Here is a 25085-nt window from a genome sequence, read left to right as displayed (position 1 = left end):
ATGCAGACACACCAGGCATGCAGCACACCAGGCATGCAGACACACCATGTTTCTACCTTTGCAGGGGACCACGAGCCTCATGTCTATTCCTCCTGTCTTCCTTTGTCTCAAGAGAAGTCAGCCACTGGCTTTGGCCTCCTCTATGACTCCCTCCTCCTTGCAGGACATGACCCACAAAACCTGACTCTGTGAACTGAGAGTGCACGTCTTCCTCTCTTCACGTTTCTGTAAAGATCGCTACCTAATTTACTCTGCTCCCTCAATACCAGTATGGATCAATGTCCAAGGATCACACCAGCGATTTTCTCTGTGATTGAAAAGGAAAAAAAGAAAAAAGCACCTATTTCAGACCCCAGCAGTGGCCTTCGGACTAGATGGTTACAGAATGGAGCGAGGAGATGATACAAGGTGCTGAGCCGCCTTGGGCTCTTGACAAGTCTGTCCGCTGGTCCTGAGTCGAGGCTCTGTTTCTTTCTTTAAGGGCTTAACTTAAGGTTGCACGTGTCTAACTGTTCCTCTTCAATAGGTTTAAGAATGTTACATTCGACATCATAGCGACTGAGGACATGGGCATCTTTGACGTCAGATCCAAATTTCTTGGTGTGGAGATGGAAAAGGTGCAGCTCGATATTCAGGTGAGCTGGGGTTTTCTAGGGAGGGCCACTGTGGCTCTTGCTGCCTTGCATGGTTCCTGACAACAGTGCTACAGAAGCCAGACAGCCTGAGTTTAGTTTCTGGAACTCGGGTCTCGGGGGCAGAAGGAGAAAACCTACTTTCACAAGTTGTCCTCTGACCTCCACATGCATGCCACGCATACGTGCATGCACACATGCGAGCACTCATACACACACACACACACACACACACACACACACACACACACAATGTAACTTTTTAATTGAAAGACTGAAATGAAAATTGTGTCTGATATTAAGTGGATAATTTCATTCATGCAGGGTTTTTCCAGTGCTGGAGTTCAAACCCAGAACCTCTCACACGCACATAGCTCTGTACCATCAAATTCTAACCCCGGCCTCTCTCTGCCTCCAGGCCACTTTCTTCCTTGTAGGGCAGTAATTCTCTAATGCCACATCCTGACCAAAGCATCGCTCACTGTCACTTAGGAATTTGTTGAAATGCAACTCTCACCTCAGAGCTGCCACACAAGTCCCCAGGGCTGGGGCTCAGGATTCTGCGTCCTAACCCACCTGTATTTTTAAGATACTAACGTTTCAGAAAGCCCGGTGGGGTGACCGGGTCAGCGGGCCTACTTCATCGTCGATTTTTCTCGCATGTTGTTAAACTATGACATCACCCTGAGATGTGCTGCTGTCCTTCCCTCTGCTTCCAGGACTTACTTCAGATGCAGTACGAAGGGGTGGCTGTGATGAAAATGTTCGATAAGGTGAAAGTGAACGTGAACCTTCTCATCTACTTGCTGAACAAGAAGTTCTATGGAAAGTGAAGTGCCTGCGGGGAGCCGGGGAGCCTCTATCGCCTATGTTGAAAAATGAGTTCGTCTGGTATTTTTGTTTTAAAACATGATTGAAATCACTGCTTATAAACGTGTGATTTTTTTTAAAGACCAAAACTGTTCTGAAGAATGTAGCCACGTGCCTTTTTGAGAATTGGAAGCTACAGCAGAGGGATAGAGGGGCTGGTAGGACACCCCTGTGCTGTGGCACAGGTACCTAACCGAAAACTCTGAGCACCCTGTGATTTGTTTTCAAGTAGGGGGGCAAGGTTGAGCTGGCCAGGGACAAATGTATAAACCTATTTTCCTATGAAAAATTGAAATGTCTCACTTAAATGATGTAACTCTTCATAGATTGTTTTTATCTGTGGAAAAATAGAGCTCTAATTAATTTGTAATGAATTATTTAGACATATAGTCCTAAGCCCTGTCCTCTGGGAATTAGCAGTTTTAAAGAGACCTTTTGTGCAATTCAAAAATGAAGTTTTTATAAGTAATTGAAAGTGATAATACAATAACACTTTCTGTATAAAAGTATATATTTTATTTGATTTATTCAATTTACTCAAAGTGCACAACTGCCTCATGGAAAGGCTCCCGAGTGAGGAGTCACACACAGCACCATGGATGGCAGTTACAGGCCCCACCTCACCCCTCACAATTTATCTCAGTACTTCAATTGTGCCTCTCAACTTTTTGTAATGCTATAAAATCAGTATCTAGATGGTTTTTTAAATGTATTCTTTGAAAATTGTTTTATGTAAAATAAATGTTACTTAATTACATGAATGTGGTTTTTAGATTGTTTTAATAAATCCAACTCACTTAGTGAGGAGCAGACTCTCGGTGGGGCTCTTGAGGGAATGAAGACATGTACCCAGAGATGTACAGATTAGGAAGCTGCTGTGGACGGCAACATGGACCCGGAGCTCAATCATCCACAGGCACGCCAGAAGATCCACGTTGACCAGTTAGCCTTGTACTGACCACTGATTCCCAGCCAAAGGAAAAAAGCGGGGGGAGGGGGAACGGAAGTTCAGAACAAAACACCTTAACCTACAAAGGTCACCTATGCCTATTTTCTATTGGTCAATAGTAAGTTACAGCCTGTGAGAGTCCTCACCTCAGCCTGGTTTATGTAGTTATAACAAAATACCTGAGGCTGGGCACATTGTAAGAAAAAAAAAATGCTTATTTAATTCAAAGTTCTGGAGGGCTCTGAGCATGGGGGCAGCATCTGCTTGGTATTACCTAATAGCATATGAGGAAAAAACAAAATACCCAGGGTGTAAGAACTGTAACAGCGGTTCTCAGCCTGGAGGCCAAATGAGCCTTTCACAGGGGTGGCCCAAGACCACCAGAACACAGAATATTTACATTATGATTCATAACAGTGGCATAGATTACAGTTGTGAGGTAGCAGAGAAAACTGTAAGGTTGAGGGTCACTACAACATGAGGGACTATATTAAAGGGTCGAAGCATTAAAGAGGTTGAGAACCACTCTGCCGTCACTAACCTCATCCCAACAGATACTCACCCCCAAGCCCTCATCCAGCCTCTTGAAGACATTACTCTAATCATGAGGGTGGGAGCCTATGATTTAATCAACCCTTAAAGGTCCCACCATCTCTCAACATCTTTACTGAGACTCAAACTTCAGTATGGGTTCAATATGCAGACAGGGACAAACTGCATCCAAACTGTAAGGATCCCTAAATAAGCATCCTCCTACAACAGTACCCAGATATGACAAAGCTGCAGAGGGGAGATGATTCTGTTATTGAAAGAAAAGTATAGTAGGAGCTTGAACCCTTGGGCTGGACTTTCCTCAACACCTTACTCATTTATTCAATAGGCTTTATGTTCCTTAGGGATTGTAAAATGCTTATTTGAGAAAGGGAACTTAAGTTTAAAGTCAATAGAATTTGGAAAAAAATTAAGTAATTTATTTTTATTTTATGTGCATTGGTGTTTTGCCTGCATGTATGTCAGTGTGAAAGTCTCAGATCTTGGAGTTATAGACAGTTGTGAGTGTTGGGCTGTTCTGGGTCTTCTGGAAAACAGTCTGGGCTTTTAACTGGGCCATTTCTCCAGCCCCAGATCCTTTATTTTTATAATTGTTTGGTACTATATTGTCTTTTTAGCTTTTTAAGTTTTTTTTATGTATATGAGTGTTTTAACCGCATGAATGCATGTGTACCGTGTTTGTGCCCGGTGTCCACAATTGTTAGAAGAGGGCTTTGGACCCCCGGAGTGGGGGCTATGAATAAGCCATTGTGTGAGCGCTGGACCTTGAACCTGGGTCCTCTGCAAAAGCAACAATTCTGTTAACTGCTGAACCATTTCTCTAGGCCCAAGCACCACATATTTCAACAAATACTACAGAACAATGCTATGGCAACAATTTGTTAGTATAGGGGTGGCTTGTTTTGGTTTTCTTGTTTTGCTTTGTTTCCTTTCCACATCATTAGACTTAAAGGGAATCTTAGTAGAAATCATCTGGTAAGTTTCACCTTAAGAGCAAACCTCCCTCTTCCTACTGCCAGTATCAGGAAGAGGGCAAGTGACCAGGAGCAGCAGGATGTGGGCCTCAGCTAGCTCTCCTTGTACTCCAGGAGCGACCTGGAGGGGAAATGTTTGCGTAAGAGCCAATGTGAAGGAGCAGTGTTTAGATGCACGAGCCAGTGTCTCCCTGCACCTTTATAAAGAGCCTCTCTTAGCTGGGCAGTGATGACACATGCTTTAATCCCAGGACGTGGGAGGCAGAGGTAGGTGGATCTCTGTGGCTTTGAGGCCAGCCTGGTCTACAAAAACGAGTCCAGGACAGCCAGAACAACACACAAAGAAACCATGGTCTCAGGAAAAAAAAATTAAAAAAAAAAATAATAATAAACCTCTCTTGCCTAGCGGTGGTGGTGCACACCTTTAGTCCCAGCACACTCAGAAGGCAGAGGCAGGCAGGTCTCTGTGAGTTCAAGGTCCGCCTGGACTATAGATAGAGTTCCAGAGCAGCCAGGGCTACCAAATATCAAAACAAACAAACAAAAATCAGAAAAGCTACATACGTGCCAGTGTCCTCAGCAAGAGCTGGAGTGTTGTCCTTCAACATAGGGGTGCTCTTGAAGGTGTCACAGCTTGCCTTTTGTTGAAATCTGTGAGGGACATAGCTTCTCAGGATGGCCAGAGAAGGAGGGATGTAATGAAGAAAAGGAGCAACAAGAAAGCAATGGGGACTTTTACGCCTCAGAACTAAGTCTGTAGAGATTGTTGGAGCCAAGGCCTACGCTGTGTTCTAACCAGGCAGCAGTTCTTTGGCCTCTCGAATTCTGACCAGCTTCTTTCCAGTAACTCATAGATTCTCTTATTTACTGACACTTTTAAATTTTTTTCAAGCTGGCAGTGGTGGTACACTCCTTTAATCCCAGCACTCAAGAGGCAGAGGCAGTGGACCTCTGTGACTTCGAGGCTGGCCTGGTCTACAGAGGGAGTTCCAAGACAGCCAGGACTACACAGAGAAAGCCTGTCTCAAGAAGTCAAAAAAAAAAAAAAAAAAGATTTTTTTTTTTCCAGTGTGTGGAGTTAGCATACTTGTGGGGTTGTGCTGTTTGTGCATGTAACGCGGACCCAGAGGGGCAACTTTGAATGTCTTCCTCTATGACTCTCCCATCTTATTTTTTGAGATAGGGTTTCTCACCAAATCTAGAGCTTGCCTTTCAGCTCAGCTGGCTGGCCAGACTCTACCTGCATCTGCCCACTCTCCTTCCCAGCACTGTGTTCAAAGGCATACACCACCATGCCCAGGTTTTATGTGGGCACTGGGACTGGAACTGGGTCCCTCATACCTGTACAGCAAACCCTTTCCCCTCTGAGCTATCTGCCCAGCACCCACCTAACTCTTTTGCCTTGATAGACCATTAACACTAAACAATGGGAACTATAATGATTTTTACAAAGCTGGTTCCTATATTTTGATATGATCATGTTTCCACTATTACAAAAGATGTCTTTAGTCAAGAAGATTGAAAGTGTTACATTCCCCTAGCTTCTACTATGGCGCTTGGCACTTGAGTTAGTTTCTCTACAGGGTCTCACTGTGCAGCCCTGGCTGGCCTGGAATTGACCATGTAGACCAGAGATCCACCTGCCTCTACGTGCTGGGACTAAAGGTGTGTGCCCCCACACCCGGTCCATACCTCGCATTTTAAAAAGGCAGAAACCATGGCAGTGCTCTCTGAGGATACTCTATGAGCTCCAGAGAGGGAAGAGCTGTGTACATTATTCAGGAAGTTAGTGGCCAAGCAAGATACCAACCTGTGCCATTATTGTGTGGTCTAAAAGATCAGAACTGTAATGCACAGGCCCCCGGGGAGGGTGTGGGTGTGTGTACGGGCACTAATTAGAGTTACTATTTATGCTGCGACTTTGCTGATTTTCGTGGTTAAGTGAGGGTTAGTGGTATCCCTCAAACATCTCAAGAGGCAGCCCCAGAGCTGTGAATGGTGAAAGCACTCTGTGTGTTGAAAGACCTGTGTATTGGATCTTACCGCCAGTTAGCTCTTTGAAACTAGGACCTGGTAAGAGGTTAAAATAGTCTCAAAGCTCTAGGATAGTGGCTCTCAACCTTCCTAATGCTCTGACCCTTTAATACAGCTCCTCAGGTTGTGCTGCCCCCAACCACAGAAATATTTTCATTGCCACTTCATAACTAATTTTGCTACTGTTATGAATCATAATGTAGATATTTCTGGAAACAGAAGTTTGTCAAAGGGGACATGACCCACAGGTCGAGAACCACTGTTCCAGAAGCTGTGTGTTTCAGGCTCCTCAACTCAGTGCCTTATAAACAGAAGGTGTGGACAGGAGTCTAGGAATGGGATGAGAAGGACAATATGCCCCCTCATGAGTCCAGTACTACTTCAGGCAGACAGCTGGATGGATGGGACTTTTACTGATGAGCCGGTGCTAATGGAACAGCCTTTCAATGTCCATGTAAAACAGCTAGTGTGGACTTGGGCAGCTGCCTCATTTTCCTTAGACCCTCAACTCTCAGCTACAATACACTAGAGTTTTTCCTGTTATACTGTTAAAACAGGCACTGACATTTCTGTTTTAGGACAGGATCTCATGTACCCAGCTGACCTCAAACTCACCATCGCTAAGGAGCTGAGGATAGTCTTGAACTCCTGGTTCTGCCCTTGTCTCTCAAGTATTGGGATAACAAGTGTGCACCACAGCAGCATGATGAACAAAAAAATGTTTTCTTTTTAACAGATACTGAATTTGACCTTTGCTCACTAACCTGAGCCACTCTCCTGGTTCACCACTCTCCTGGAGACTAATTGATGAAAGTATTTGTTGTTCTGTTATGAGACACAAATTCTATTTGTAAACCCAAAATATCAATACAGGTTTGCAACAACAAAAGACAAAAGCAGGTCTCCTCCAGGTTAGGTTGTAGCTTACTTAAGCCTACAGGTTTGCTTAGAAAATAAACGTGGAAGTCTAAGGCAGACCAGGAAGTGTGTCTCCTTAGTTCCTGGGCTTTCACTAGACAAGGGCTCTCCTATTCCCACCACAAGCTGCTGAAAAGAAATTACTGTGAATTCCTAGAATATCCTATTTTCTTTGGAGAGCTTTGATCAGAGGCCTGGAAACAATGCCGGAAACAGGTGGAAAAGTGGCTGAAAGGAACAGAGCTCCTAACATCTGAGAAGAAAATTTACACCACAACCATATGTGTTTGTTTTTAAACACTGATGTACACCTGAAAAGCTGGGGGGTGGGGGGTAACGACTCACTGAGTGTGCAGGTAAGTTACAACAGGGACTTGAAAGCCCGGAATGGACATCAAGTAATTCCAATAGGAACAGTGCTGTAAAATGGACGTTCCTCCATTGCTTTGTATGCCAGCAAGATGGCTAGGCAGGCAGAGGTGCTTGCCACCAAGCTTGAGGGGCATTCTGGAACCCACACAGTGAAAGGAGAGAATGGCCATGCACACATGTGAATACACATACACACACACACACACACACACACACACACACACACACGGACGACTAGAAATGTAGAAGACAATAATATACTTATTTACAGAAACAGGGCTATGTGTATATATTAATGCCTGTTTGGAGGACCATGTACATTTTCATGTGTGATTTTAAAGTTACAAATTAAACTCAGCCCATGTTTAACAATTCCATCTTGTCAATTCAATGAACTTAGACTGGAAAATATTTGGGGGAAACTGTATCTGTAATGAACATATACAGGCTTTTCTCGGTCATTCCCTAAATATTAAAAATGTCAACTACTTGCACCACATTTCTGTTCTATAAACACAATATTGAGAAATGATTTCAAGTATAACAAATGATGAGTATTTGGGTGTAGGCAAATACTGTGTTGTTAAATATAAAGAACTGGAACATCCTCAGATCTGGCTTTCTTTAGAGATCCAGAAACCAATCACATTTGGACTTTGAAGGTCAAGCAAACATGGAATAATTGTTTGATTTGCTTTCAGACAAGGGTATGTAGTTCTGGCTGGCCTAGAACTTGCAAGTCCCCTGCTTGTGTGTCTCTGGTTCTAAGTTTACATGTCTGCACCACCATACTTATGTGATGAGAATTCTGGAATTTCGATTTCTTTAGAAAACACAAATATTATAAGAATGTGCTTTTGTTTTAATCCCAGGTGTGGGGATGTGAAGCTGCTTCTCATTCTCCGAAGCAGCTGACTATGATTTGCCTCACGCTCTAGCAGAAGCATGGTTTTGCCAGCTGCAGATAATTTCTATGATTGTGTGATGTTTGAAATACCAGGAACTTTCAAAGGGTACATAAATGTGAGGGCTCTGAAAGGCGAGGTGAGCTGCTGCTGGTCATTTAAGGAAGTTGTTTTCAGTTTGTTAGTAGCTGTAGTCAAAGAAGAAACAAAAGGAAAGAAAATAGACTCAGAGATTTTTGTAATTCCTTTCTTTCCCCTATCCTTGTTTCTCTCCTATCTAGTGTTAGTTGGAGTGGGGGGGAGGGTATAAAGGGTGGGAAAAAGAAGGACCTGCAAAGTAGCAAAGGCCAGCTACAACCTGGTTTGGAACCACATTCAGTCCTTCTGGCTCTCCTAAAGCCATGGTTGACAAAACGTGTCCACCTCCCCGGAAAGCCCCCAGGCAGCATGCCTTACTCTAAACTTTGGTGTGGGAGCTCCCAGATCTCATCACCCATGAGCATCTTTAGTTACTTTGTTCCAGGACAGACTCCAGCAGTCTATACTTGTGCATGCTAAGAGTTACAATTGCTTTTGAAGGTACTTTTCAGGTTTTTATTTTTTGTAAATGATCTAATTAATAATTCATAATCTGGTGCTAGAAAGATGGCTCATCACTTAAGAGCACTTGCAGAGGACCAGGGTTCTCACCCCCATGGCAGCTTATAACCATCTGTAACTCCAGTTCCAGAGGAGCTGATGTCCTTTTCTGGCCTCTGCCGGAACACAGTGCACAGACTTACTTGCAAGAAAAAACAACCATGTATATAAAATTTGAAAGTGAAATCTCTTAAGACAATTCACAATTCTTATAGAATACTAAGGAGAGGAAGAAATACCTCATTCAATTCCCTACTCCCTCTGCTCATTGCTTTCACATTCTGAGAGAGACTTTAGTAAATATGCAGAGAATTTAAGTACTTCATTATTTCAAGAGTGCTCTTTCTTCATGGTACATTTTATTCTAAAGTAACAGCCCCCCAAAGCATCTGCTTAATATTCCCCACCATTGCTACCATTTGTGTGTGTGTGTGTGTGACTTCCTAAAAGTAATAAAACAAGTGACATTTTTTTTTGACAGTTCAAAGATACAAAGTATAGTAGTATTTCTTTATCCATAGAAATATTTCTCAGCCTCACCTTGGAATCCTGAAAGCTGTAAAGTGCCAAACCCTATATGCAGGACAGTTTCTGCCTGCAACTTCTGCTGCATTGTCCTTTAGTATATTCTTATGGGTGTGCATGTGAAGGCCAGTGAACAGCCAGTGTCATTCTTCAGCCTGGAGCTTGCTGAGCAGGCTAGGCTTCTGGCTTGGGAGTCCCAGGGATCCGCCTGTCTCTCTTGCCTCCCTCGTGCTGGAGTCACAAGCGCATCCACCCTAACGCGCTCATATGCATTGGTTCTGGGGATGACACTCTGGCATGCTTGCAGGTGCTTGCATGCTCTCCAGCTGCTCCAACGTTTTTAAAGGATGTAAACCTACATGTGTTTATTAGTATGATTATTGAATAATGTGCAGAAACCTGACACTAATCATGAAGACCACAGATGCAAAGGCAGAAGATAAGGCCCTGTTTTCTCAAGTATTGCTTTCATTCCCCAACAGCCAAATGTTAAATGGCAAATTCCAGAAATAAAAGTTTTAATGCCATTCTAAAGGAAGGATGTCGAGCATTTACTCCAGGGGCTGGACAGACAGCTCAGGAGTTAAGAGCACGTGTTGCTCCTGCAGATGACTTTGGGTCCCAGCACCCACACAATGGTTCACAACAATTTGTAACTCCAGTTCTGGAGAATTCAATACCTTCTTCGAAACTCCTTGGACACCAGGCATGCATGTGGTGCAAACACCTACATACAAGGCAAAGCACTCAGAAACAAAGCTTTAAAAATTTTTCTAACTTACTCTAGTCCAACCCAGGCTGTTATGAATGAATCATTGTATCCGGTGTATCAACAGTATATTCCCTAGGCCCTTGTTGATACCCACCTCGGGATTACAGTATCTGTCCCAGTATCCCAGTACTTGTGACTAAGTCACCGTTAGTTTTCTTAATAATGACCCCAAAGCACAAGAGAGCAATACACAGAGGGTATCACAACACATGAAAGAACAGATTAACTCTGCTGCTAAAGAGCAATGCAGCAGAAATTACATGCAAAAACTGTCCTGCATACAGCATTTGGCACTCTGTGACTTTCAGGATTCCAAGCAAGGCTTAGAAATACTTCCGTGGATAAAGAAATACTATACTTTGTATACTTTGTCAAAAAAAATTGTCACTTGTTTTGTTACTTTTCTGAATATCCATTGTCTTTCCAGTCATCTGGAGCATCTCAATGGTATGCCTTAGGTTAATTGCAACATATTTCTTTTTCTTGCCTGTGGCCCATACCTAAAAACCTAAATGAACCTAAAAACCCAACGGCATTTCAAAGAGGTGAGGGAACAGTACTGTGTTATTAATGTGTGCAGAAATGTTGATGGTTCCCACCCACCCTAAAATATGCTTTCTCGAGAGATTCCAGTGGAAACGGTTTTAAATTACATTGTTTAGCTGGGTGATTGTGTAACTGACTGAGCAACTCATGAGGACAGTGTGAGGCAGCTCTGAAAGGAGGAGGAGATGGCCTCTGATCGCGTTTTCTCCATTGTTTGAAATGTTGAGATTCTAGTTAGGGAAAAATAGTCTTCAAGCAAAATTGCCTTTTTGAAGGGTCTTGGTCAGGGGTGCAGAACGTCACCATGCTGGCTGGCTTTATGTCAGCTTGACACAGGTGGAGTCATCTGAGAGGAGAGGACCTCAACTAAGAAAACGCCTCGTTAAGCTCAGGGTGCACACACGCCTGTGGGCGTGTCCTGAATTCGTGGTTGATGGGGGAAGGCCCAGCAACCACGAATGGTGCCCTCCCCTAGGACGGTGGCCCTGGGCTATTCACGAAAGCGTGCTGAGCAAAACTTGAACAGCCAGCAAGCATCACACCTCGTGGCCTCTGCTTCAGCTCCTGCCTAAAGGGTCCTGCCCTGTTTGAGTTCCTGTCTTGACTTCTTTTAATGATGAACAGTAATATGGAAGTGAAAAGCATATAAACTCTTTCCTCCCCAGCTTGCTTTTGGTCCTAGTGTTTGATCACAGCAATAAAAACCCTAACTAAAATAATCTTCCGGCTCCTCCTTGCCAGGCCCCAGCCATGGCCCCCACTTTTGATATCTGACACTGGAATGTAGCCAAGCACAAATGGTAAGGTTCCAGAATTTGGGAATGAACCTTTAAACCTGAGCAGCGCTGCCTCCTCCTCCCGCCCAGCATCCTGTAGGAGGCATCCAGGCATCGCCCTGGGCATTGGGGGAAGGCTACTTGCTCCAGTCCGGGGGAAGCGGGGTTCGGCCCACGAGAGCTGGGAGAACCTGCGCAAGGGTACCTATGACTAGCTCCACTGACCGGTCTAAACTCGCAAAATGAAGAATTTCGAGAACTGTCAAGCACTCCGTCCACACATCTGGGGCCACCCGTGTCACTGCAGCATCAACCTTTAAATACGTCTCCCCTCAATTACAAGAGCAGAAGTCACTCGCCAGCTTTTAGCTAAACTCCAAACTCGGCGAGCGTGCGCGGACCGGGAAGGAGACTGGCGCACCACCACGGGACAGTCCCCGTCTAGCTCGGCATCCCAGGAGAGTCGTTGAAGCGGCCGCAGGCGCTCTCCCAGGACCCCGCGGGGCTGAGTCACACTCCCCGGCTGGAGGCTCAGCTGCACGGGGCGGGGATGGGGCTGGGGAAGCATCTGGACGGAATCCCGCTCGCGTTCCCGGGCGGGGGGCTGCGGGCGCGAGCGGAGGCCGCGGGCACGCGCCCCGCCCGCGGGGCCCCGCCCTCGCCCCTGAACCGCCTCCAAATACTCAACCCTCGGGGCCGCGCAGTCTCCTCCGGTCGCCGCTGGCTCCGACCGAGCTGCTCGGGAGAAAGCAGGCGGCGGCGGGCGCCCGGCCGCGCGGGCAGTCTCGGGACAATGGGGCCGCGGCGCTTGCTGCTCGTCGCCGCCGGCCTCAGCCTGTGCGTTCCCTTGCTGTCTTCCCGCGTCCCCCAGCGCCAGCCAGGTAAGAGCTGCGGGTCGGTGCGCCCGGGCGAGGCCAGCCCCGCGAAGAGGTGCGCCCGGCTTCAACCCTGACTCAGTTTCCAGGAGCCAAACAGGCATGTGGGCCGAGATCTAGAGTCTCCCCTGGTCACAGCCACGTGGGGCTTGTCACCCCCTTTCCTCCCCCTCCCCACCCCCTCGGCGGGGATCTGTTGGACTCGGTTTTGGAGGTGCAGTCCGCGGTCCCCGGGGCTCCGGGACTCTCATTTGTTGTCATCGTGTGGCCTGTTTTGCAAGACCTTCAGAAAGAAAGGCTCTTGCAATTCAGTGCTTTGACCACGCTCGCTGAAGTTTGCTTTGTTGGGACTCTCTTTTTCTCCTTTGGTTTACAAGGAGGGAAAAGCGATGTAAAAGAAAAATCCACAACCACACAATAAAGACTGGACAGTCCCCAGCTCGGCCTCCTACTCAGGGAGGTGATGGGGGTTTCTGGTTGCGGGGCGGGGCGGTGGGTGAGTGCCTTTGTTATCTGAAACCTTTCCTCTGGGTCGGGGAAAGGGACTCCTCAGAATCAGGCTCCCCTAGAAAACATCTAGTCTTCGTTTTTCCTAGTGGAATTTCTCATAAGCTGCCCCAGGACAGTCATCGACAGTGTGTTTTTAAGTATTTGCTTGTTTGACCAAGGAAATCAATTTGGTCCACTAACTTCATCAAGTATTTTCTCTCCTCTCTTCAGAGTGGATGGGTTGCCCGTGAAGTTCCTGATCAGAAAACGAGGGAAATTGTTCTGAACTTCTTAATAGAGATAATATGTTAGAAACCTTTAGCCGTGTCTTTCATGAAGAAAATCTAGTGTGTTCTGTTCGGTTTTTGTTATCGCTGAAAGAATGTGCACTCCCATGCTCCCACACATCAGGATTAAGAGGTGACAAAGAGTAGGGTGTTTCCTGTTCTCTGTCTTTGCTCATTGTGAGCTTGGGTGATGCTCATGGGAAAACTCAGAGCACCCGAGAGGGCCCCCAAGTTTAGCAGCCAGCCTGCCTGCCTGCTTGCCTTTGGGTAGCCATCCGTGGAGGAGAGAAGGAATGAAAGCGTGTGTGGAGAGGGGATTTCACAGAACTTTGTTATTTCCTCACTTCTATTGTGGGACAGACCTTTGAAAATACAGACTTTGAGATCTGGACAATGCAGAGCATAGGTGTGCTCAGCCCTCTCCCCCTCCCCCAACCGATCAGGTCTTCCTCAGAGTGGGCCTCATAGAAAACATTTGTCACCTTGAGGGAGTTAAAGTCAGGGCCTTCAGCTTTCTCCTTCCTCGTGGGAGGGAGCGGGCATGCTCAGGTAGAGAGCCCCAGCCAAAACAGCGACTACTGACAAAGGATGGCTAATATGTTCACTCTGGGTTCTGGGAGCACTTGAAAGGGAAGGAAGAAAGGGGAAAAGAAGGAAAAAGGAAATTCGTGCTAAGTGGAGCATTTCCTGTCCAGCCATGGGGCAGGGGGATTCCATCAACATTGATGCTTCCCTCCTTCACAAAGGTCTCCTTAAGGAGAGACATATCCCCTTTGCTGATTCTAACACCGAGGTACAGACAGATTGAGGGACCTGCTGTTGGCGGAATGGTTTTATGAGTGGTCCCCCACATTGGCTGCATGCCATAAGTGGCCTCACAAATAAAGTCAACCCCAGATAAAGCTACTTCTCATTGGTGCCACATACCATCAATTGTAAACTGTCCCTGTCCTGACACGCTAGCACAGCCTTCATCTTCCCCTACTGCTGGATAGAGTACCCTCAGCGCGCTGGGCGGCTCCACCCATCCGTCCCAGCTTTTCTGTGCCATGTTAGGCGTCTCTCATTCCCTGCCTTGTCCCTTTGTGGGTGTCTATCTCATCTCTCCAGCCAAGATCACGAACTTCTGTTTAGCCCAGTGGTGTCTAGAACAAATGTTTACTCCACAGATATTTGCTGAATGACTTGCAAGTTCATTAAGCAATTTGCCCGGAGCAAACAATTTAGGATCGATGGCTTGTATTCATTAAAGAAGGGTAAAAGGTGATGTTTCAGAATTTTATGAGTTAGAAGGTTTAAAACAAGGTTTGAGAATAACTGATAGTAACTTGGCAAAGTGCACTAGGATTTCAAAGGCTGCCATCCTTATCAGGAGGCCAGGCCTGGTTCCTCAGCAAGCAGTTAGGGGTCCCTGAACAAGGCAGGCCGCAGGGTCTCTCCAGCATCCTTTTTACACATTCTTTGCTTCACCGGCCTCTGTATCTTCCCTCAAGAGTATGTGCCTTCTCTGCCTTTTCCCCCCATGTCACTCCAGGCAGGCGGCCTTTCTCAGCCTCACTTGCCTCTTTAACTATAAACTGCTGCCCTGTATGAAGCTCCTTCCTCAGCTACCCCTGCCGGGCTGCTTCTACCCTGCCGAGGCTCCTACCCTAGCTGTTCCTGCCCTGGCTGCTCCTGGCTGGGTCTGTCATGTGAACTTGCTCTTTTTAGAACCCAGGATTTGCTTCTTTTCCAAAAATCTGTTTCCCATTCTCCTTCCTCCCCTCCTGACCCCTCAGTCATTTCTTTTCATCCCTGTTTTCCTAGCAAACTGGTTAGCTGTGTTCTAAGCAAAAGGACCCAGAAATAATGGGGTTCCCAGAAACGTGGGTTTCTAATGTTTGCGACTCTCCTCATTTGGGGCTAGTGCCCCTCTTTTTCCTAGGAACTCCTGTCAGTCAGTCTCTCTCTCTCTCTCTCTGTCTCTTTCTTGTTTCCCACATTCCTGTCTCCCTCCTTATATTATTTCTTTCAACTGAGATAAAATCCTCAGAACATCGGTCATCTATTCTGAAGCCTGGTGCAAGTCCATTTCATCCACTGTGTCCCATGAGGAATCCTGTGAGCAGTCCAGTCCCCGGTCTCCCTATCTATCATCTGCCCCCTAACAACTGCCGGTTTGCAGTGTGGATTTGTGGATCTACCTGTTCTCACAGTTCTGTCATTTACATGTGGCCCTGTGTGTCTGGGGACAAATCCATGCACTGGGATTCCTAAGTTCTCTGGTTTAACTTCCACTGAGACACCTTCAGACACCCTCACTGTCAGAGCAGTGTTAGGAACTGTGGCTTGCAGGTTTACCATGTTGTACTTTCTAGTCAGACTTCTCTCTTTCCCAGTTTGTGGCTTCTTTTATTCAGCTTTTCCCTCCCTCTTGCTACACCTGTTGGAGTCAATAGCACTCCCTATGAGCCAGGCGTTTTTCCAGGACCTCTTCCGGACCCCACCCCGCCACTGCGTCCTTCCACAGCGATCCTGCCGCAGTTCTCTGCCGTAACCCACTACAGTTACCAAGTGTATGGTGGGGGAGGAGGGTGTGTGCATCCCTGTGCTCTAGCACACATGCACACACACGCACCAGGACAATAGTCATACACGGGCGCTGCAATAAGAACTTAGGCCCTCACACTCTTTTCTTTTTTCCTTTTTTTTTTTACTAAGTATCAGTGAGCTATCTCTCCAGTCCTGTTTGTTTGGTTTTTGAAACCAGAAACCAAGCGTGCAGCACATGCTGCTCACATTAAACTCACAATCCTCCTGCCTCCCAAGTGCTAGAGTGATAGGCATGGACTCCTAGGCCGGAGTTTTGAATTGAGGGTTTTATCCCCGCCAACCCCTTATAACCTCTGTGCACCATTTGCCTTCACAAGTGACTTAGCTATTTTAAACCACACAACTGATCTGGTTTGCATGCGGCAACAAGAAAAGCTGCACAGCTTTAGGAAGGGACATTATAGAATGTCTGTAAAATGGCACCAAATAAACTCCTCCCCGGCTACTTTACAAATGAATGAGACTGAGAGGATTTTATTTGGCTCAGGCAGTTATTGGAAGGCTACCCATAGGCTACTTTTCTACTCGCTGGACTGACCATTTCCCCAGCTCTATACCCCAAACACTTGCTGTTTGAATCTTCTGGATTATTCCTGGCCCAATAGTCCAGTGTACTGGGGGATGGTTTTACTTAGGCACGTGTTACTGGCTTCTCGTGGCTTTGACTCCTTTTCGGTTTTGTCCTTTTCCCCTCCAGGCAGGTAACTCTAGTCCCTACCTCTATTGCCTCCAGTGACTGGCTGCAGATAATTTTTTTTGTAGTTTTTAAAAATTTTTATTATTTATTACCATGTATTCACTTTGTATCCCAGGTGTGGTCTCTTGCCAATCCTGCCCTCCCTCCCTCTTCTCCTCTCATGCCCCTCTCCCAGTCCACTGATTCTCCTCCCCTTCTCTCTGACCCTAGCCTATCAGGTCTCATCAGGACTGGCTGCATTGTCTTCCTCTGTGTCCTGGCAAGGCAGGCCCTCTCAGGGGGAGGTGATTTTATTTAACCAATAGTTTTAAATTGGGAAACAGTTTACACAACAAGGGCTGGTATACTGAGAATCTACTCTTAGGAAGGCAGGGAGCAAAACAGTTAACGTTTGAATAGATAGCAGTTCCAGATCTATCCTAACAAATGTCCTTTACTTCACTGTATTTAAAGTTAGGACAAGTTGCAAATTTCTTGTACTGCAGAAACATATGGGGGTATTTTATTTTTGTTTGAGTAAGCAATACATTTTACATTCTGGCACAGTTGGAGTATATACAGTAACATTCAGGGTACTCACGTTGTCTGACACACACAAAGCGAAGTTTGCCAGTGAGCTCTCACCTTTTCCATGTGCTATCCATTCTCTAGTCTAGTTAAAGTAGAACAAACAAACAAAATGCATAGGAGAGTGGAGACACGCCTCAGGAGTTAAGAGTGCTTACTGCTCTTGCAGAGGACTCAAGTTTGGTTCTCAGGACCTGGGTCAGTCAGCTCACCACTGCCGGCAACTCCAGCCCCGGGGAGACTGCACAGCTCAGCCCTCTGTGGGCAACGGCACTCACTTGCACAGACGGTCCCCAGCAAGGACACGCACACACATGCGCTACACATCATTGCAGGAAATGACATCTTAAACACTCATGGCAACCTTACAAACGAGTTTCATAACCTCGGCTCAAGCGCTACTGGAATTTAAACCTAGACAGCTGGCACAGTGATTTGCCCCTAAGGAGCAAAGTCAAGGTCTTGCCAGAAGAGCCCTGCTTTCCCAGGAAGCAGGTGCCATTTATGAATCTTGATCTTTAGGACCCATTCATTTCGGTTCAGATTCACTGCCTGCGGGAGGACTGCAGTAGAGAGACAGCTGGAGTCTGGGAGGGACTGGGGGTCCTAGACACCCGGTTTGTGAACTGGTCTTTTATCTCTTGATTTGACTAGAGTATAGGCAGCAGCTTTTCTGGGACAGGGATCTTGGGGCTGGTGATTCAGAGCAGAGAACAGACCACAAGTCAAGGGAGCCACAGTGGCTCTCAGGGAGGTAGCAAGAGCCCCACAGAGTTCTGTGCATGTCCCTGGGGAACATCACAGTAACTTCCTGTAGCCGGCCTGCCTCCAGCTCCTCCCGGCCTACCTGAGGCCCCTTGGTGTGCCAGAGAGGCAGCCTCCAGGACATTTTCCTTGAACTCTGCCTGACTGGTTTGTTTTCCCGCTGTTCTGGGAGATCTGAGTTTGAATCACAAGCACCCAACCTCAGCATCAGATGACAGAAATAGGCAGCTCTTGAGTGCTCTCTGGCCAGTCAACCTGCCTAGCCAAAGTGGAGAGCTTCCTGTTCAGTGAGAGAGCCTGTCTCAAAGCCCACAGGCACACCCAAGGACATAAATACATATGCACACACATCATTAAAAATAAACAAATGTTTTTAAAATCCTCTTAATTTCTAGTGGCGAGAAGGTGCTGTGAAATGGTTGTTTTGCTTTGTACATATGTATCCACAGTCCATCATCTTGCTTATTCTACCAGTACCCTCACTGTCCTCTCCAAGAGACTTTGAAAGCACACCCCAGAATCCTCTCACTTCATTCTTAAGTACAGGATGTGAGGGCCATCTGGATGGCTCAGCATCCCCCTTTCTCTCACGGCTCCATGTGTCCCTCCTAAGGCAGTTTTCCTGCAGGACCATACTTGAGACAGAGCGCTGGTGTTTGAGTAGCGGTGCTCCCTGCTGAACCTCCAAACAGGTTCTCAAGATCAGTCCTTAAATACACCCGCACACAGCCCTGGAGAACAGAACTCCCTTTTCCCGTAAATGTAATATCATCAGAAGAAGGTAGCGAAAGATTTCTTAATGTCATCCACTGTGTAAGATGTTCGAAGTTTCCTGGTTGTGTCAGAAATATCCACTAACGCTGCGTGCAAACCATGATGAAGTAGTTCCACAGCTGCCCTTGATCTCTGCCGTGCAGCCTTTCACCTATAATATTCCTGACCTTTCAGTACTGGGAATCAAACCAAGAGACACCACAGTTCCACCCCTTTTTTGTTTGTTTGCTTGCTTTGTTTTCTCTGGGTAGCCCCGGCTGTCCTGGGCTGGATTTGTAGACCAGGCTTCCCTCAAACTCACAGAGATCTGCCTGCCTCTGCCTTCCAGAGTTCTGGGATCATAGGCGTGTGCCACCACTCCTGGCTAGCTCCATCCCTCCTAATTGCTATTTATTTGTCAAAGAAACTGGCAGCCTATCGTGAAGACTCCCTTACACCTTCACCTGGTTGGCTGCAGCTTGGTCAGGCTCTTTACACACAGGTGCTCTGGATCATCTGCATTGTCCTTTAGTCTTTGGCCAGTGGGAGGCCACAGGGTATTGACCTGATGCTAATAATACTCAGAGGTGCCCAGGTTGTGTTGTGCTCCAGATCTGAGAGAGGGCATTTCCTGGGGCGGAGGAGTGGGGAGCTTGCCATGGGAAAGTGCTATTTGTCTGAGTTGAAGGGACCGGAGCATTCTAGAAAGGCTGGAGTGCTTTGCTTGACCATCTGCCATGCTTCTCTGCCAGCGTCCTCCTGCTGACCTGCTCAGTGTGGGAATGTAGGCAAGGTCCTGAGACTCCAGTTTAGCTAGTTCCACAAAAAGAGTGAGCCCTGGAGCAGAACACTGAGTCACAGCCAAGGCCCTGGCGTGGTATAAAGCCCAGAATTAAAGGGACAGTGAAAGGGCATCTAGGCACCCCTCCGTTTCCAGCCAGATCTCAGTAAAGTCAAAAGAGCCATCGCTTGACACCAGCGTCAGGTCTCCAGGTCAATCTGTGTTTAAGCTAGTTAGCAACATTCTGTATTCAGTATCAAAACCAAAGCCCAGGATGCTGGTGAACTCAAGAGGTGAACATAGGGTGCCTGGGAGTTCAAGGCCACCCTCAGCTATATAGTGAGTTCAGGGCCTACCTAGGCTGTGTGAGTCCTTGGTTCAGAAGCATAAAAATAATGCCAAAGCCACTTGGCTGTGAGAGGCCTTCATTAAATAAAACTTAGCAAGAAATTGTATCAGTTTACTTTGGACCTGCACTGCTTCTGTGAGACCAGAACTAAACTTTGCCTTGGTTTGACTATTATTCAACAGCAAAAGCAAGGTGAACCTGAAGAGTTTGTGGGTGACTGACAGACACCTGATCCCTGAGTCATGCTGGGACTGTAGGAAAATCAAGAAGAGCAAATTCAAATTCCAGCACAAGGGTCTTGAGTGTGTTGGAAGTTTCTAGCCAGCTTGCCTGGGATGAGTGTTGAAGTGATGCCGATTTACACTTCTCAAAAGTACTTTTTCTGGCATTCTTTAACTTTATAAAAGCTAGCATATCAGATCCAAAGGAGGGAGAAAGGGTAAGGCAGTGATATTTAGTCGAGGGATTATGCAGTCTTCCCCGTTCCAGACTGGAAACACCATGTGTTTCTTGAGGTGTAATGTTCCTAGGGTAAATATTGGGCTGCTGACAAAGGACATTCTGGGAAGGCACATCAGAAAACAGTATCAGCAAAGCAACTAAAGCCCAGGGATTGTTCTGTTCTCAGACCAAATGACAGCATTCCGTCCATTCAGTTAGATAAGTGATTTCAAGTTGTGTCTATCCTTAAGTGTCATGTGGTTCCGATGTGGGGTGAGGGTAGTTAAACACCTACCTTTCTTCTGTACATCACTGGAAACCCTCCATCCGGTCAGGCTCACAGAACCGAGCATCAAGCCATTTCCTGTGTGTCCCTGCCTAGGAGTGGGTCTGCTAAGTCACAGGGGAGAGGGAGTGTAATTTTGGTTTAAATTTTTTTAAAAAAGTTCTGTGCCATCTTCCATAACGCTGGGCTTCCTGCTCCAGCCGGAGTACAGAGGTCCTGCCTTCTCCATGCTCTTGCCAACATCTGTTATCTTCCATTCTTCAGCATAGTCATCCTAACAAAAGTAAAGTGATAGCTCATGGTGGTTCTGAATGGCACTTCCATGACGATTGGTGATGCTGAGCATTTTATTACATACCATTTGGGCATTTTTGTGTTATCTTTAGAGAAATGTCTATTTAGTTTCTGTCCCACTTTTTTTTTTTTTTTTTTAAGCAACTTGTCGTCTCAATAGTGAGTGACTGAGTTCCTTATATTCTTTGGACAGGAATCCCGTAGTAGATAGGGGATATAACTTAGAGTATTGTCTCCCTTCTGTAAGGACAGTCTCACTGACGATGGTACCTTTGCTGTACAGGTCTTTTGTTTTGATTCCATTCATTCTCTCTGCTTTTGCTCTGTGTTGCCTTATTATAGTTGCATAGTTCCAGGTATTAGGTTTGAGTCCTTAGTCCGGTCTGAGTTAGCTCTTCTAGGTGATGTGAGATAAGGGGAAAGGGAATGCCCAGAGATTTTATTTTATTTTCATCTTATGTGTGTGGGTGTTTTGCTTGCATGTAAGTGTGTGTATCACGTGTGTGGTGCCTGTGGAGTTCAGAAGAGGACATTGGGTCGCTAAAGATGGTTATGAGCCATCTTTTAGGTGCTGAGAATCGAATTCCTGTCCTCTGGAAGGGCAGCCAGTGCTCTTGACAGCTGAGCTGTTGCTCCAGCCTGAGCTTGTCTTTATCTGAAAGATTAGGTTAGAGGTAATAGAACCTCCCAGTGCTTTCAGTTCATTGCATCACCCCACACCCTTCTTTTTGGTATTTTTGAAACAAAGTCTCACTTTGTAGCTAGGATGATTTGTATAGAAGCCCCCGTTGCCTTCAAATTTTCAATTCTGGTTCAGGTCTCCAGGTGCTGCGTTACATGTACCTACTACTGTGCTCAGCTGTAATTATTCTTATTGGTGCAGGGGATTAAACCCTGGGTCTTCCGCATGCCAGGCCAATTTTCTGTCAGGAGCTAGAATCCCAGCCTTTAGTTCTAGTTGCATTGAATCATTTGAGATTATGTTCTGGACACTGGACTGTGAATACTCTGGGTTCTGTTGCATTCTTTCACAGAGTGTTGATTATTGGTGTTTTGCATCTATAGTCTGTTAATTTGGCTGCCATCTTGAACAGAAGCCGAAACATCACTTCAGGTTTTTGTTCTTGTTTGTTTGTTTGTTTTGAGAGTTGGTTTCTCTGTGCAGCTCTGACTGTTCTGAAACTCACTCTGCTCACATCTGCCTGCCTCTGCCTGAGGAGTGCTAAGATTTAAGGCGTGTACCACTATACCCAGCTTTTACTTTATTCTTTATTTTTATTTTTAAGTAGGGCCCATTACTAATCCAGGCTGGCCTTGGACTCACCTTCCAAGCACTGGGGTTGCAGGTGAATGCCAGTACCATGGCCGGGGCTCTTCCGTTGCTGCTGCACGTGGTTGGCAGCGTTTATTTTTGGGTTCTATCTACATTATGTGCATGACTCAAGTGTTGCCTAAAGCCTTGAGCAGAGGCTGGGTGTGGTGGCATATGCCCTAGTCCGAGCTCTTGGAAGGCAGAGGCAGGTAAATTTTTATGAATTTGGTGCCAGCATAGGGTCCAAAGTAAGTTCCAAGCCAGCCAAGCTTACAAACTATGACCCTATCTCAAAAAAAAAAAAAAAAAAAAAAAAAAGCCTAGGGCAGAATTTGCCCTGAATCTGGTTCCCGAAACCTTCCCTTCCAGAAACTCTTTCCCAGTGACTATGAAACTTGTGACCAATCAGCTATGTCTTATGGCCTTCTCCTGTGTACTGATTCACTAAAGTTTAGGGAATGCGGTGTACTTTGGAGACAGAGAATTTGAGAAAGTGCAGAGTGCCAGAGAAGCATGCTTAGGCTTTTTGCTAGTACCAAAAAAAAAAAAAAAAAAAAAAAAAAGTTGCAGTTTGAGTTAGAACTCAGAAAAATGGGCAGGTTCAGTGATGGTGGTGATGCCGCATAGCGGAGCTGCATAGTGGAACTCTGTCACTGCATAGGAGATGCTCCAAGTGCCTGAATCCCTGCATGCTGGAGCTCTGGAAATAGCTGCACGGCTGCGTAGTGGAACTCTCTAAGTGACTGCATCACTGCATAGGAGATGCTCCAAGCCCGCATCCCTGCATGCTGGAGCTCTGGAAATAGCTGCTTCAGGGAGGGTTTCTGGGAAGGGAAGGGGTAAATTATTCCACCCTTCTCCTTACCATATCCTTCAGCTTTCCTGGGAAGAGGTCTTCTGGCCTGCCTGGTTACTGACAGACCAAGATAGAGTCTCTTCAGGGAGGAAACAGTAGTGGGTAATCTTACTAAGGAGCAGATCAGGGCCAGAGGCAGAACTTAAACTCCATTCTTTTAACCAGGAAACAGTGGCTTTCCCTTAATGGACTTCAAGAAAGCCCTGACACCTGCACCTTTTTATATAGTGTCTTAAATCTCGGGGGTTGGGAAATGGAGGCGGATCCTATCTAGCTACTGACATCCCCCCTCAAGATTTAAGATCATTTAGGAGATGGGTTGGAAATGGCATTTATAAGGGCTTAGGATCTCTGCTCCTAATGACTTTCAGACCTTAGAAAGTGATAAGAGCCCAGACAGATGGTGCTAAACTTCAGCAGGGGCATCTGAGTACAGATGCGCTGTAAAGGAGAGGAGATGAAATCAAGCAGCACTTGAGTACACGAGATCCAGAGATTAATAGATCGCTACCAAGATTATAAGAGATGAAAACACAGAGGTCAATCCCAAAGCTCTTCACCAATGGCAGTGGTGATGTCTTGGCTTGGAGGTTCAGTCACACCTTCGTGTACAGCTTCTAGGCATCTGTGCGAAAACAAAGATAACAAAAATGCAGACTAGGGGCAGGTGCCCTAAACACCTCTGGCATTTGTGGTCTGCATTTGTGGACTAAAGCTGTCCATCGAACCAAGAATATTTCCATCTCTGGCTCGGACCAAAGATATGGTGTCTTGTTCCTGAAAGTGCCTGGGAACGTGCTACTTACAGTCCCTGTCAGCTTTTGCAACGGGGAACACCATCAACACTGACGCCTCCCTGCTGTCTAAGCAGCCCTTTCCTACGTGCCGGGAGCCCTCTCACCACACTTTGTCCCCTGGCACATTCTCCAGGGGACACCAGCCCTGGGTGTTCTCATTTAATTCAATTCTGACTCGGACCACCTGGACATAAAATCAGAGCTCTAAGTTTAAGGGCTCAGCCCCTTAAGACTGTCTTAAACCTAAGATACCTAAGCCTGGACCTGCAGAACGCTCACCAAACAGGAGTTCCCATGACTTCTACTCAGATTCTGTAATCTACTAGAGCAGCTAGCTCAAGGAACTCAGAGACAAACGTCACCCGTGCTTCCCATTTATCACAAATGATATTATAGAAGATGCTAATGAATGGACCGGGGAGGAGGGGTGCTACAAAGGGTCAGGAGCTCCCCTACCCTCCTGCTGGTCATGCCTTGGACTTTCATGTGACCAGCCCTGGTCCTGAAGCTATCTAGAGGCCACTAACCTCCCGTCAGCTCATCAGTATACAAAAGATACTCTTATCCTAGAGATTCCAATCTCAAGCTCTGTATACAGGAAATGGGACAGAGGACAAGTACGTATTCCAGGGTATCCAGGCACTGGCTTTGGATCTCTCTCAAACTAAAGATCTCTGGGGATGGACAAAAAATGGTGTCATCCTTTCCTCTAAGACCTACCCTTCCCTGCCTGTGCCTTCTACTGGCCTGTGATCCTGAGTACCTTCAGCCATTAGTGGGGACTTGCTGGGAAGTAGAGCACAGCCTACAGTTGCATCACAGGAGGACTGTCTCTGCAGGGTGGTACATAGCCATGCAGAAGAAGAACTCTCTGTTTCTCGCATCGTGCCTCTCTGGAGTGTGTGCTGTCAAGAAGGTTCCACTGAAGGGAAAAGAAAACGTCTGAAAATTCACCGCACTTTTCCAGTGTCCAAAGTTCAACTCCAGCAACAGCTCCAAGACAGAGGCATGTCCCAAGCCTTTGCCACAAGTAACCAGCATCAGACACCCCAGCCCGTTCATCGCTGGTTCCTGTTTGCGCCCCTCAGCTTCCAACACCCAACAAATGTAGGATTTTAGCAAAGTTCTTTGCAAGAAAAAGCCTGCTGTCTGACTGGTGTCATTACTTTTCTCTGGCTACCATTTCAAGTGGATAATTTTGATGGAAGACTGGACTAAGGAAGTGTATAGTTTAGCCTTTATTTGACATCTGGATGATATTTCAAAGAATCTGGCTGGCCAGACATGTACCTTGAGGCCTATCGCATTCTTGAATAAGGTCATGGCCTGGTGTAAGTGGTGAAGCACATCTGCTGCTTGACTGACTTGCTGGGCAAGGAGGCAAGATGATGGCTGAGGGGCCCGTGCCTCTTGGTTGTGTGAAGAGGTGACCTGAGGGCCTCTGGACCTAGATAGGTAAGACATTTAGGACATCCTGCTT

At 46.4% G+C, this 25085-nt stretch overlaps 2 protein-coding genes across 2 annotated transcripts in view; both read left to right on the top strand.

Annotated features, from left to right (window-relative positions):
- Iqgap2 (IQ motif containing GTPase activating protein 2) overlaps nt 1-2263 on the top strand; it is a 136283-nt gene extending 134020 nt beyond the window's left edge. The window contains exons 33-34 of the mRNA XM_055598361.1: nt 527-635; nt 1352-2263. Coding sequence (XP_055454336.1) covers nt 527-635; nt 1352-1465 — 223 coding nt within the window. The 3' untranslated portion in view covers nt 1466-2263. The remainder of the gene's footprint in view (nt 1-526; nt 636-1351) is intronic.
- Nucleotides 2264-12158: 9895 nt separating this feature from the next.
- Nucleotides 12159-25085, top strand: part of F2r (coagulation factor II thrombin receptor) — a 16857-nt gene continuing 3930 nt past the window's right edge. The window contains exon 1 of the mRNA XM_055598415.1: nt 12159-12345. Coding sequence (XP_055454390.1) covers nt 12258-12345 — 88 coding nt within the window. The 5' untranslated portion in view covers nt 12159-12257. The remainder of the gene's footprint in view (nt 12346-25085) is intronic.

Source organism: Psammomys obesus, unplaced genomic scaffold, assembly GCF_907164565.1.
Source record: "Psammomys obesus unplaced genomic scaffold, mPsaObe1.curated_primary_1811, whole genome shotgun sequence".
In the NCBI taxonomy this organism is placed as follows: domain Eukaryota; kingdom Metazoa; phylum Chordata; class Mammalia; order Rodentia; family Muridae; genus Psammomys; species Psammomys obesus.
Note: the sequence above shows the minus strand (reverse complement) of the source record. Positions and strands in the feature narration are given on the sequence as shown.